This window comes from Fistularia commersonii, chromosome 15, assembly GCF_037954325.1.
Source record: "Fistularia commersonii isolate RoL2024-O1a breed Wild chromosome 15, RoL_Fcom_v1.0, whole genome shotgun sequence".
Classification (NCBI taxonomy): Eukaryota; Metazoa; Chordata; class Actinopteri; order Syngnathiformes; family Fistulariidae; genus Fistularia; species Fistularia commersonii.
Genome location: NC_141298.1, coordinates 12402920 through 12417927, shown reverse-complemented (window position 1 = coordinate 12417927; position 15008 = coordinate 12402920). Strand labels below are relative to the sequence as shown.

The following is a 15008-nucleotide window of genomic DNA, read 5'->3' as shown; positions in this document are numbered from 1 at the left end:
CATGGACCATGATGTTTGCGGATGACATTGTGATCTGTAGTGAGAGCAGACAACAGGTAGAGGAAAATCTAGAGAGGTGGAGGTATGCTCTGGAAAGGAGAGGAATGAAAGTTAGTTGCAGCAAGACAGAATATATGTGTGTGAACGAGAGGAACTCGGGTGGAGCGGTGAGGCTACAGGGAGTGGAGATCAAGAAGCTGGAGGATTTCAGGTACTTAGGGTCAACAGTCCAGAGCAACGGAGAGTGCGTAAAAGAGGTGAAGAGACGGGTCCAAGCAGGTTGGAATGGGTGGAGAAAAGTGTCAGGGGTACTATGTGATAGAAGACTATCGGCCAGAATAAAAGGAAAGGTGTACAAGACTGTGGTGAGACCAGCGATGATGTATGGACTAGAAACTGTTACAATGACCAAAAGACAGCAGACAGAACTAGAGGTTGCAGAGATGAAGATGTTGAGGTTCTCTTTGGGAGTGACCAGGATGGATAGGATCAGGAATGAGTCTATCAGAGGGACGGCACATGTTCGATGTTTTGGAGAGAAGGTCAGAGAAGCCAGACTGAGATGGTTCGGTCATGTACAGAGAAGAGATAGTGAATATACTGGTAGACGGATGCTGGAAATGGAGCTGCCAGGCAAGAGGTCTCGAGGAAGACCAAAGAGAAGATTTATGGACGTAGTGAGAGAGGATATGAAGGTAGCTGGTGTGAGAGAGGAAGATACAGAGAATAGGGTTAGATGGAGAAGGTTGACTCGCTGTGGCGACCCCTGACGGGAAAAGCCGAAAGAAGAAGAAGAAGAAGAAGAAGAAGACACGCACACACACATATACATATATACACACACACACACACACACACACACATATACACACACACACACATACATATATATATATATATATATATATATATATATATATATATGTGTAAACATACATATATGTATTTATATAAAACTATCCAGTGGTGGGCCGTCAGGGCCTGCAAGGCCCCATCTGCTGGCCTAAAAAAATATTGGAATCGCAGATGTTAATTAAATTTTTTCCATGAATACATATTGAATAATTCCAAATGATCTGCTCTCTTCCTTTCATAGCTTTTCCCCTGGTTGTGCCGCTTGCGAAAAGTCATTTTCATATTAAAACATTTAACCAATCACATTTCAGCCATCATCTGTTGCCAGGCCGGGTCAAAGTCAAGAAATCTGTGTGGGGTGGCCCGCATTCATTTCTGCAAGCCCTTTATGCAAAAAAATAAGTGTTGATGACGCTGTTGCTTCAACCAATCAGATTTTTAGTTGGCAACATCCAAAGCCTTCTAGCAGGCTACAGCAGCGTCAGCATATTCGCACCCTCTGATTGGACAGTCAGAGAGCAAACTAGTGTATTAGCGAGGAGAAGCGTACTAGCGGGCTGCGAACAGAATATAGTTGTCTTTGTTTAATATCAGTTTTGTCAACCCACAACGGCTGCAGGAGGAGAACAGATTTAGTTGCTAATATATTGTTAAAGCCATTTTTTAGATGGAGTTTTGAAGAAAAGCTGGACATGGGAAAGAAAGGTCGGGCAACTCCTAAGCTAGCGAACCTGTCACAACCACGAAAAGGATTTGTCCGACATTATCAAGCCACGAACTAGGACCGGTAGCCCTGGCTCACAGGCTTCGAGGAACACTGCAAATTGTATTGCTGGGAGTGTTTGGATAATCTGTACGACAGAATAATTGGGCCCTTTTTGAGGAAAGAACAGAGGACGGATTTTGTCAACAAATTATCAGAATTTTTGGTGAGTAAAATGCTGCTATTTTCCCTAAATGATACTGCAAGTTTATCAGGTTATTATTGGTGCTTTTTATGTGTCGCAGCTGTTTGCTACAAAGGCATTTATTGTGGATACACTAGTTATTTATCTGCGATGCACCTCTCTTTATACTGCATTTCTGCATAGTAAGATGTTTTTTTATAGCCATAAACTAATTATTGGGGGGTGGATTGATTTGGAGCACTACTGAAGGCCTGGTGTAAAATATACTGCTGGCCACTGATAGTATCATATAAATATGTAAAGTACAAATTGAACATAATGGAATAAACAAAGTCCACACTGATTTAGATCATATGTATCATATTAATACAGGGTATCATATTAATATACAATACCCTGTTGTTAATGTTGAAAAATATATATTATGTATATATTTATATGTTGACTTATGCAAATAAATTATATATATCTATTTATAACCTTATAACTCATAAAATATTATAATACAAATGTAAATACATTTAATATTTCAAATGTATTGAAAATATTATTTATCAAATATACTTATATATGTATGTACTTGTATAATATGTAGATAAGTAATAAATTATATATATTTATAACCTTATAACTCATACAATATTATAATACAAATGTAAATACATTTAATATTTTCAATGAAATGTGATAAAAAAAAATACGAATTGTGTAGAATTTCTGTCAAATTACATTGAGATAATGATCATGTCCAAATAAATATCATTAAATGCTAACATACTTTTTCTCACAAAAATAACATCTTAATATTTACCCTTTCATTGAAGCTCTGGAACAAAAATGTGGGGAAATGACATCGTAGAACCTTCAGGAGAGACATTAAGATACAGTCTGTATACATAAATATATATAGCGGTGTTATACTATAAGTAAAATTAAGGTGTTTCCACTGAATCCCTGGAATGACAACATTCTACTGTCCAGTGAGCGCCGCTTTTTGCTGATCAACAAAGAGTGCGTGATGCTTTGCAGCATCCGGACACCTGATGGTTGCTCACCTGAGATGTCCTTCTTCCCTGAAGGTCACCCTCCTCCTCCTCACTCCGAGGCTTCACTGGCCTCTTAATGGCTAATTGTTGCCCGTCGAAAAAAGCCCCCTCCACCTGAGTGCCCCCCACGCAGCGCCACCACCACCAGCTGCTCCCCCCGCCGTCTATCGACTCCATTATACAGCCCTGTCAAAAAGATTTTCCACCTCAGAAGAGGACCGGCCGCTACCGGCTGTGTGTGTGTTTGTGTGTTGGTGGGGTGTGCACGTCCCTACCGTGCACGTCGGCGGGCCCCCGGGGGCCCGTTTCAAGGTGCAAACACGTCCGGGATGTCGGGAGTGAATGGCTACCTCTTTAACCCCCCCCGGTAATTAGCAATTAAGCTAGCTCTTAATTAGGCCCTGCAGCAGGAATATGCATGCAGGGCGTCTGTCCTGAAGGGGGGGGTTTGTCATGAATTAACTGATTTCTTATCAATCGCATTGATGGGAACCGTGCCTGTCAGAACGTCAGGGGGTGAAATATACTATTTGAATGCGAACAATATTTTTTAATTTCAATTTCTATGGCTACTTACATGTTTTTGTATGCATGTAATAAGTCTGTTATGATATAATTATATTTTTACAATATCAGATATTTACATCATATAATATTGACACGGTAGATCTAATCGTATTCCTGGCTTTAAAACATTTTCCAAAAGATTAATTTTTTACATATCGATTCTTCTTGAATTACATAAAATTAAATTACATTACATAAAAATATATAAAATTACAAGAAGAAAATTGAATAAACCCACAGAAAAACACACCTGAATCACAAATTGCTGTTAAAATATTTCTTTTTTTTTTGGAATTCTTATTCAAATGTCTTTTACGCAATCATTTAAATGTGTTGTTTGATATTCTTGAGCAAACAAACTTAAAATATCATAAAAGACTGAAACACATAAAAGCCGAATTTCTATTTTTGTAAATATTCAAGAAAATAATAATTGTGAAACATGATAAAAGTCATCAAAAAATTAACACTAACAAAATAATAATAATAAAAGAATAACAGCGAGAAAAATCTGAATATTTACAGCAATGATAATAATATTGATAAGATTATTCATGACAACATGACAAAATAATAATGACTATTTAAAGTGTAAATCCTACTAATAATGATGATAAAACATGATGAAATAATAAACCAATAATTACAACATAATAATAGAATAGTGACAATAATATGAATGTTTAATGATAATAATAATAATATAATCATAAAGCAATAGTAATAAATAACAGTGACCATTTTAATGTATTTGAGACTGATAATTATAGGAGTGGTTGTAGTAGTTATAATAACATTAATAATAATCGTAATAATAATAAGAAAACCTCAGAAAGACTTCGCATTCTTTAAATGTTTGCAAATGAGATCATTAAATATTTCCAAAGAGGACAATTTCTAATAAAACCTAATTCCTTAAAAGGGAACCAGTGTGCTTCTCACCGCTCTCCTTTCCTTCATGCTGTTTAATAACTAGTCACTGACTAGTTCTTGACTAGTCCTGACGGGCTGGAGGTCCGGCCTCCGTCCCTGCACTTCCTCCGGCAGCCAGCAGGGGGCAGCAGCGAGCCGCCGCTGCACGGCCAAGAGCCACGTGACAGGAAGTGAGGAAGAGGAGGAGGAAGAGGAAGAGGAGAAGGTGTGACATGAAAGCAAGAAGCGACCAATGAGGTAAAAGGAGGAATATAAGAAGAGAGTTTATTGGAGGAGGTTTTCCAGACGCACACACAGGAAGGAGATCCAGACATCGTCTTCGTTTGAAAATACAAATATAAAATTAGACTTTCCACATCTGATATGTGACAGAGCCCCGCCCACCATCATTAGCAGTACTAGTAGTAGTATTAGTAGTATTAGTAGTATTAGTAGTAGTATTAGTAGTAGTAGTATATGTTACAGCAGGCTGGAGGCCCGGTGAGCACCTGAAAGACCCTTCAGGTGTCGGTCAAGTTTCTCTGTCTGTCGCCGTGGAAACAGAAACGAGAATTTAAAAAAAAAAGAGAAAGAAGGAGGGCAAGTGTTGGGAAAGGCTCCGCCCCCAACAAGACAGGCCCCGCCCCCAACAAGACAGGCCCCGCCCCCAAAAAACACTCGAGGCCGGGCACAGGGGATGGAGGTGGTAGCACGTGCACGGCGTGGTTTCCAGTCCAGGGGGGGAGTGGGGGGGGGGGGGTGCTACGTCTGTCACCGTGGCAACGTCAACAAATAGAAGTACATGTAGGAGCGACCCCCTGGGCTGGATGACTTGGACGGGACCCCCCCACTCTGGGACTGGTGGGGGTCGGGGGCTTCTTGGCCGTTACCCAACACTTGCCTAGAGATTCAAGTTTAGATACGGTAGTTGAACCGTCAACGCCTTCACAGGCTGACTCTGGTTTTCTTCTCTATTATCTGTTACTACTTATTTCCCCCCCTCCCTCCCTCCCAACCCCCCATTCGATGGAACGGCGACGTCGACTTAAATGAGTAACATTCATTAGCTGTAAGAACCGCCGTCAGGCTGGAGAGGAAATGAAAGTACAGCCACGGAGCCATACCACCTTAAAATGGATACCGCCTTATAACCCATGCACCACAAAACACCCATACCACCTTAAAAGCAGCACACATATAAGAATCCATAAAATAGATACCACCTTAAAACCCATAATCCTCACACCCCCATGCCACCTTAAATCCATACTTTATAATCCATACCACCTTAAATCCATACGCCTTCAAACCCATACAACCTTAAATAATCCATGCTGTGGGACCAGACCAGCACCAGGGTGGCGGTGTGTGTGTGTGTGTGTGTGTGTGTGTGTGTGTGTAGGGGGGTTCGGGGTGGGGTTTGGGGTGTTTAAATAATCAAATACTGTGATTATACCGCAGTAATAACACGTTTATACCCTGTTAATTACAACGTTAACCGGAAACACCCAGAACACGTGAACGTGCTATTAGCTAGTTATTACAAACAAGGCGACGCTAATTAACACACTGATAAATAAACTGTCATCACTGGGGGGGGGGGGGGGGGGTATTTACAACGCCCTGGCGTCCAACCAATCGCGGCCAATCTTTTGGAAGTCGTCTCTAAAAAGGACGAGCGGCTGCGGCAGGAAGTGACATCACAGGTGCAGATGTTTTCCGGAGCGCGGGAGGAAACCGACGTTTACGTCCGCGTTCCAGGAAGTAGTTTTGGGCCCGCTTCCTGTCCGCGCGATGGCTCCGCCCCCTTGGAAGGAGATGGGAACGGCTCTGAGATGCTAACTGCTCCCCCCTGGAGCCAATGGGAAGCTAGTTAGCGGGGCTAGCGTTAGCATTTAAGGTAGTATGGCTCGCGGGGACATTCGGCCGCGGCTTTGGTTTTGGGTCGGAGCGGAGAACCCGAGCGGCGGTGGCGGCGGCGCGGAACCCCATCACGACCACGACGACTAAAGAACCCCCCCCCCCGCGGAGAAGGGCGGGAAGAACCATGGCGGAGGAGGAGCTCCGCCTCCACGTCTACTCCTAACGGGGGTGAAGTACAGAGAGCGGTGGATACACAGTACTTTAATAGTATTTTTACAAGTATTAGTATATAAAGCACAAAGTAGGAACAAAACGTGTGAAACATCAAAGTTTTATCTTTAAATTATTACTGCGTTCTCCGGCGGAGAACCTTAGAACCCTCACAGGCTGGACTGGCAGGACGGGGAATAAATAAAAGGAGAACCGGGTTCCGCGTCCTCAGAACACCCGTGTTATTACTGTGTTATTACACGACCGTGGGCGGCCCCACCTGGACACCAGGAGAACCTCCCGGTGCGTTCATTGACACCCTGCTCAGGTCCCGCCGCCCCCCCCGCCCCCCCCCCCCCTCTCCGGCTTTTCCTTTTTTATTATTATTATTATTTTTAACACCGGAGTTACAACATCTCACGGAGCCCCGGGGAACCCTGGAGAACCTCAGGGAACCCTGGAGAAACCAGCAGGAGAACCCTGGAGCATCCCGGGAGAACCCAAGAGAACCCTGGAGGCGGCTGAGGTATAAAACATTTTTTTTAAATATTTTTTTTTTTTCTAATTCTTTAAAAAAAGAAGTGGAGAAAGAGGTGGAGGGGAAAGAAAGAAAGAAAGAAGAAGAGGAGAAGGAGTGATGAAGGACTATAAAAGTGTGGGAGCTCCATGTGCTTTTTCCCGGTCAGGATGTCTGATTTTGAAAGTCCTCTCCTGGTTTGTTTCCCTCCTGTTTCTATTTCGTTAAAAGGAGCTGCTGGTGAGACCCGTGGGGGGGGGGGTGGGGGGTGGGGGGGGTGGAGGTGGGGGGTTTATTTACAGCTCCCAGCAGACACACACTGGAGATAGATAGATAGATTTATATTTATATAGATTTATATAGAGAGAGATTTCTAAACAACAGCAAAACAACACGTATAAAAAGGACCATAAAAATATGGGAGTCTCTTGGTATTGCCCAGAAACAGGAGGAGGGGGGGTCGGGGGTCAGGGGTCAGAGGTCAGGGGTCGGGGGGGTCCAAACATAAATAGATAAGATTAAGAGCTACAGAGGTTTTATTACTAGGATCCTTCCTTCCTTCCTTCCTGTGTCTTTTCCATGACGCCTGACCCGTGGGAGTGGGGATGCTTGTCGCCGTGGCGACAGAAGAAACAAAACAAACAAGCGACCGAAAGGACGAGTCCGTCGCCCCGGACGGCGGGATCACGGTGGGATTATTCGGTGGGGAACGGAGCGGCGTCTCCTGAGAAGCACAGGAAGTGGAAGGTGGAGGTGGGCGGGGCTGGCGCGGGTGGAGGCTGGGGTTATAGTACAGCAGTTATTTTTTTTTCTGAGATGACGAACATTTTCTTCATGTGGTTACGACGTTCAGTCTTTTTTTTTTTCTTTTCTTTTGTTTCGTCACTGTCGCCGCCGCCGCCGCCGCCGCCACCGCCAGGCCTACAGGGGAGCGGCGCCGCCTGCACACAAATTTAGAAACTCCGCCCGCTGCTCCCGGCGCCGCCGGACGGACTCTGCCAACAGAGAGGGAGAAGAAAACCCGTCAGGCGGAGGGGGCGGAGCCTCTGAGGTCACATGGTCACGCCCCCTCGGTGCACGAGCGCTGGTTGGATGAAGCTGCATGTCGGTTCGGCGAGAGGGGAGGACGGAACGTCAGCTGCCGTTCATGCAAACAGGAAGTGACGCTAATGTTACTAATCTTGTGAAAAGCTTGTTAATTTTATGAAATTTTGCTCATCTCTGATAAAATGTTGCTAATACAAAAATGTTGCTTATCCTGATGATAATGTTGCTAATCTACGTGAAATGTTGCTAATCTCGTGAAAATATTGCTAATCAATGTCAAATGTTGCTAATCACTGTGAAAATGTCGTTAATCCATGTAGAAATGTTGCTTATCCCAATGATAATTTTGCTAATCTATGTGGAATGTTGCTGATCTCTGTAAAAATGTCGCTAATCCAAGTAGAAATGCTGCAACTCCATGTAAAAATATTGCTATTCCCGACGATAAAGTTGCTAATCATGTGCAACATGTTGCTCATGTTGTGAAAATGTTGCCAATTTCTGTAAAAAATGTTGCCAATCTCTTGAGAATCTTGCTAATCCCTATGATATTGTTGCTAATCCATGTTAAAATGTTGCTATGTGTAGCCAGTCCAGGCCAAAGACGGCCGCCCGACCAATGTTGATGTTTCTGAGTGTCGGTTTTGATTCAGGGACGCCGGCGGCCGGAGACATGATCACCAAAGATTACATCAACAGACGGGAGGCAACCGAGCAGCAGGGGGCGCCACTTCCGCTCGAACACGAGTCCAACGTGGACAGGACGCCTCGCCTTCATCAAGGCAGGACAAGAAGGTCCTCTCCACCTCTTGGATGAAGGCGGGACATCTTGCAGAACCGAGAGGCTCAACGTCACCAGGCTCCGTTGAAGCCCATGTGGACCCTGGGCTTCGGGCGCGCTGCGGCGCCCCCTGCTGCCGACCGGCGAGGTGCGGTACCTGTTACGGGATGGCGTAGCGGGCGGCGGCTCAGTGGTATCCGTTTGTGAAGGCGGTGGCGATCAGCGGCCCCTGGAGGAGCACAGGTCATCCCAGCGTCAGCAGAGTCACATCCACGCCCGCCAACCGAGCCCTGTCCATCGGGCCCGGCCGGTGCCGTGGCAACGCTCAGGCGGAAGGGTTAATGGCGTGCGCTCGCCTAACTGCCTATTTAACCCCACCAAACAAAATGGCTGCCGTTCTATTGAGGAAGGAACCAGAACCTGGAAAGTACGGCGTACAACGTCAACGCAACTCAGAACACCGATTCAGGAGTCCAATCTGGGATTATAGATTCGTTTATTTATCCATCCCTCTGTTATTTGTTCTCCTTTGGATTTGTCATTATTTTGTTTATACGTTCCTTATTACGTTTATATGTTCCCTGCTTTGTTTTTACATTCTCCTGCTATACCTCTACATGCTTTATTGTGTTTATACATTCCCGATCGCGTTAGTATGTTCCCTATTGCGCTTATACGTTCCCCTCAGTTTATACATTCCTTTTTGCGTTTATACGTTCCTGATTATGTTTATACATTCCCTGCAGTGTTTATACACTCTCCCGCTATATACGTTCCTTATCGTGTTTATATTTTCCCTGTTTCTACATTCTCCTGTTGTGTTTATATGTTCCCCTCTGTTTATACGTTTCTTATGTTTATACGTACTGCTCTGTGGTCGGACGTTTCCCCTCTGTGTTTCTACGTTCTTGTTGAGTTCATACGTTCCCCAGGTTCCCACGGGCTCTGCCGTCGCTGTGAGCGTCACCAGGTTAAAGGGAACCTGCTCGTGAACGATCTGTTTCGGAAGGTTCTCCGCCTCGTTTTCGGTTCTTTGTTCCTGCCTGAATGATCTCATCTCCCTTTCGGTTCCTCCCCCTCCTCACCGCCGAAGGTTCTGCGACCCCGGAACCCCGGATCGTTCCGAGTGAAGGGCCGAGAAAGGAAGGGTAAACAAAGGGTTCCCATGTCCCGTGTCGGACGAGTCCCCGAAGGCGGCACGCCGCTCCTCATCGAGCGGCGTTCCGGAGGCGGAGCATTGATCCCCGCCGAACAAACACATGGATTTCCCAGGTTCCGTGTCAGCGAGCCCGACGGAACCCGCGGCACCAGTCAATATCGCGGGGTTCTTCAAAGTCACGGCAGAAGGTGCAGATCCACACGATGCTAATCCCTCAGGGGGTGTTAGCAGAGCCGTGTTGCTAATCTGGGAAAATGGTCCTCGACCGTTTGAATTTGATGCTAAGCCACGTGGAATAGCTGCTAATCCAGAATGCTAAAAATAGTAGCAAGGTAACATGAAACGGTTGCTAATCCGTGTGAAAACATGTGGAAACGAAGCTAATCCTCGGGCAGGGGTCGGAAGTTAGCAAAAACATGTTAATCTAGGAAAATGCAGCTCAAACCGTTTGAATTTGATGCTTATCCAGGCTGAAACGTTGCTAATCCAAAATGGTGAAAATGTAGCAAAGAAATGCGACGCGATTGCTAATCCATGTGGAAACAGGTTGGAAAAGAATTTGATGCTAGTTCATTTCAAAATGCTGTTCGTCAATGCTAATTTATGCTCAACTTCTATAGTTACATGTGATACCGTTGTTAATGCTCATGGGAAGGTTTGCACCAGAGGATCACGGTACTGCTAACACCTTTGGTGATGATAGTCTAAACCAGCGGTCAGGAACACTATGACTCGCGAACCATTTATGGCTCTTCCGGTGGCTATCAGTTAGCCAACTAGTTTATCCGCCTCAGCCATCATAATGGAAAAGATGGCGGATCCGTGCACTCTGGGCTGCGTGGACAGAGGAATTTGCATTTGGATCTGCGCTACGGCTTTTATGGCTCCCCGAGTCCAAAAGGTTCCCGACCCCATGTCTAAACGAATACGATGCTAGTTCCCAGCTAAAAAGGCTAATTCTTATGAAATCTAAAAATTTTAATTCGGACCCATAAAATTGATGATCCAGGACGACGAGCCGAGAAGGTCCTGGAGGTGTTTGGATGACAGATGTTCCTGAGCCTACAAGGCAGTGGGCTAAGGAAGGTTCTTCTTCGCGCCTGAAGACTTCCGCTGCCTGGCGGGCTAATCCGAGCCGGTTCCTCGCTCCGCTTGAGGAACAGCGAGGGCACGAGACGTTGCCGCAGACCTCTGTTGACATGGCAACCGACCGATTGGCGAGAGCGGGGGTGAGGGGCAACGAGACCTGGCTACCGGACAAGAACGGCAGCGGAGGATAGGCCCGGTTTGGGGGGGAACCCGAGCTGGGGACAGCTGGGGCTCTAAAAATAGCCTCGGTGCGTGAAGGTGACTCCGGGTGAAGCTGCAGCTCAAACCCGACCGACATGTGACGCGGGAAGCACACGCAGCCGAAACGGGCCGCGTTCGACGCGCAGAAAAAACGCGGAGCCCGAAGCCGGTCCGACTCGGGAACCCAGTCGGTTCCCTCATACTCACCGTTGCTCAGATACCGGCGTCGATCGGAGGCTCAGAATTAGTAGGGTGATTGGTTTTAGCTCAATCAAGAACCGGATTGGCTTAGTCTGACGGAGCAGAACTCAAAGTTCTGTCGGAACGAGGGGTCGGTTCTGGACTCACTGTGATACTGGGCCCGAATCCGGATCCGGGCTGAGGGCTGGCGGCGCTGATGTAGTTCCCCACCGCCGAGTCCTGACTGCTGGGGGCGTACAGGTCGGCCACGGGCCCAGGGCTGCTGGCGCCGGGGAACCCTCCGGCCCGGGACGGGTTGGTTCCTGCAAACAGACACAACGGGGAGCGGACCGGATCAGAACCCCCCCGGCGGAACCTGACCACGTTCCTTCACGGAGAGATCAGAAGAACACATGACTGGATTCAGGGGTTCGTCTCCCGGAACTTGTTCTAATCAGAGAACTTTGAGGTTCTGCCGGATTGAGGTCGGGTCCACGCGGAACGGAACCGAAGGTGAATCCAGTATGAGACTCTGAGTCCGATCCACATGCTGGGGTTCTCAAGGCAGCCATTCATTTAGAACGTCATGCACAACGGAAAGGGAGGTTCCTGCTGGAGGAGACTCCGCCATGCTGGGGATGTGGGCGTGTCCGTGCACGTGTGGACGGGAAGGAGAACCGATGGGACCGGTCGCAGAACGTCAGAACCAATAGATCGTTGGAGACAAGTAAAAGGAACGAGGGACGGAAAAGGGCCATCCTGGCTCTGCCTGTCCCGGAGACCGAGCCAGCAGAGATCAGTCAAAATCAGGGGAACCCCCCCGGTTTGCCTGTAGCTTGTGGCGGGGGGTTCCGGTCCACTCTTGTCGGCTCTATTCCAGAAGTCCAGAACACGAGCTGCACTAAGGTATTACCAGGACACATCTGCAATTCTGTGTTGGTGGAATCTCTGGGTCATGGGCAGGAGGAGCTCCGGGGGTGATAATAGAACATTACAGAACCCCAGCAGCCCCAGAACCCAAAGCTTCTGTTTAAAATCTAGAACAAGACCTGAACCATCAATGTCCAGGACAGAGGGAGGAACCCCTCTCGTCTCGCTCCCATCGGTCCAGGCACCACCGATCATCTTCAGTTCCTTCGGATACCCAAACACCTAAGGAACCAACGGGAAGCAGCAGCCATCAGAAAAACCTCAGAGCCCAACAGGGTCCATGCTGCAGGGATCTATGGGGGACTGCAGGGGTTTGTGGGACCTACAGGGGCCTTTGGGGATCTGTGGAGGTTAGGGGGTTCTGCGTACAGTGCCCTGTGAGGCCTATAGTGGCTTGCAGGGCCTACAATAACCTAGATTGGCCTGCAGTTGCCGATGGGGCCTAGAGTAGCCTACAGTGGCCTGTGGGGCCTAAAGTGGCTTGCAGGGCCTACAGTAGACTACAGTTGCCTACAATGGCCTACAGTGGTCTACAGTGTCCTGCGGGGCCTAGAGTAGCCTACAGTGGCCTGTGGGGCCTAAAGTGGCTTGCAGGCCTACAGTAGACTACAGTTGCCTACGATGGCCCTTGCAGGGCCTACAGTGGCCTACAGTGTCCTGCGGGGCCTAGAGTAGCCTATAGTTGCCCTGGTACTGCTGGTACCAAAGAGATGTTCCTCATGCAAACAATGGATAGCATTCCGAGTTTGTGCGTGCACGTGCACGTGCATGCGTCTGTCAACCCCTAATGTGCAAGCAGGGGCTTCAACCATCTCGGAGAAAGAAAACATGTACATAAAGTTCTAGAAAGAAATGAAGGAAGAGGAGGAGGAACATGCCATGCTAGCTTTTATCAGCGAGACGTTTCAAATTCCGGCTCTTCTCCTGGGAACTGTGTGTCTGTGTGTGTGCGTGTGTGTGTGTGTGTGGGGGGGGGCGGGAGGTCTCTTCAACGGACAAAATGAGCAAAAGAGCAAATGTCAAAAGAAAAGGTTTTCCGACCATCTGCACGGAACGACGTCATGGAACGTACGGGGGGGTGGGTGGGGAGGAGAAGCTCTGATACAAACCTGGGTTCTTAAACTGATCCGGGCTGTGGAGGTGCTGGAGGGGGGAGGTGCAGGCGGAGGTGACATGCTCACTGTGCAGCATCTGGGCTGCCTGGGGCCCCAGGGAGCCATAGTCAGCAAAGGAGCAGGGCCCCCCCCTCTGGTCACCGGCCGCAGAGTAAAACCCGTAATCGGGGAGGCCTGGGAGATACAGGGTGGGGGTGGGGGGTGGGGGTCGGGGGTGGGTGGGAGGGGGACGCCATCATTGTGGAAATCAATTTTCATGGTCAAAGTCAAAGTCCGGATGGTCGAGCAGATCGCGGGTTCTGGTTCTGGTCCGGTTTTAAAGCGGCGTCTCCAATCGGTGTGTTCATAATTGACCCGCTCGTTCCGCGCACGTGCGTGCATGTGTGTGTGTGTTGTCTTTTGTTTAAAAACATTTGGGCACCGTGGTAACGGCCGTCATTAAGCGGCGGTCGATGCCCCCCCGCCTGCTCCCGGGCCGAGGCACCCGGAGGAAGCAGCCGATCGATAATTAATCCCAGCTTTTTCTTCTAGCGAATCAGACGGATTCATGTTTATTGATGATGGCGGTCCTGGGGGGGGGGGGGGGGTCCGCCCCCGCCGCCCCCCCCCTCAGGTGGGGGGGTGGCGAGACCAATTAAAAGAGTTCTTCTCCGACCTTGTTGATAAGAGCTAATCTACTGGCCACCCCCCCACGCCCGCTCAGAATGCGACGCTCCATTTCTCAATCTGATTCCAGGTCACATGACATCCCACCCCCCCCACCCACGATCAGGAACTGATCGGGAACTGATCGGGATCAATCGACTCCAACTGACAAAACAGGTGGTGAGGGGCGGGGCTTCCTCCTGCGGGGGCGGGGCAACATGGATCCACCGACGAATGAGCCGACGGCCGGCTGAGATGAGACTAGCATGATTGACGTCGCCGCCGGATTGAGGCTCCGCCCCCCTCGAGTGCCGTGACTCCTCCGCCAACCCAACACCTTCCTGCATCTGCGCCGCCGCCCTCCCTGACGGATGGGAGAAAAATCACGCCGCCGCTGCAATAGATCGTCATCATGGCCGGCGTGGAAGCAGCGAGATCGCCCGCCACGGCGCCATTAATATTCACACAATCCGGTCTGAACCGCCCCCCCCCCCCCCACTCCAAGACCACTAATTGGCTGTAATTACTCATCTGCAAAACAAATGAGCGTGCCGCAGTTGCCTAGGCAACCAGATGAGGGGAGCCAGCAGTGCGGATCGTTCGCGGGGATCCATTTATACTGATAATTAGCCCCCGCCCCCCCGTACCAAAGCTGGCGGTGCGGTGAACAGGGCGGGGGAGGGTCATCTGTTGGTGACATCATCGGGTTTTGCCCCCCCCCAGGATGGATGAATGCCCCCCCTCCCACTTTCCCAGGTGACTGCCTCCAAGGAGGAACCACCGGCCCTGAAAGCACCTTCCCCCCCCCCGCCTTTGAGAAGAAGCTAATCATGCTGATGATGAAATATGGCGACCCCCCTCCCCCTGACATCAACCCCGCCTGCGAGGACCTCGGACTGCTGAAGATACTCCCGTTACACACACACACACACACACACGCACACACACACACACACACACACACAAATCCGGGGAGGGGGCGG

At 48.6% G+C, this 15008-nt stretch overlaps 1 protein-coding gene across 5 annotated transcripts in view; it reads right to left on the bottom strand.

Moving 5' to 3' along the window:
• Positions 1-7769: 7769 nt before the first annotated feature.
• LOC147226545 (RNA-binding protein Musashi homolog 2-like) overlaps positions 7770-15008 on the bottom strand; it is an 84298-nt gene continuing 77059 nt past the window's right edge. For 3 of the 5 annotated variants that reach the window (XM_086160343.1, XM_086160344.1, XM_086160345.1), the window contains 4 exons: positions 13375-13554; positions 11504-11658; positions 8864-8935; positions 7770-7873 (listed from right to left, as the gene is read on the bottom strand). In XM_086160343.1, coding sequence (XP_086016469.1) covers positions 8894-8935; positions 11504-11658; positions 13375-13554 — 377 coding nt within the window. In that variant the 3' untranslated portion in view covers positions 7770-7873; positions 8864-8893. The remainder of the gene's footprint in view (positions 7874-8863; positions 8936-11503; positions 11659-13374; positions 13555-15008) is intronic. The other 2 variants (XM_086160346.1, XM_086160347.1) reach the window with 1 other exon arrangement.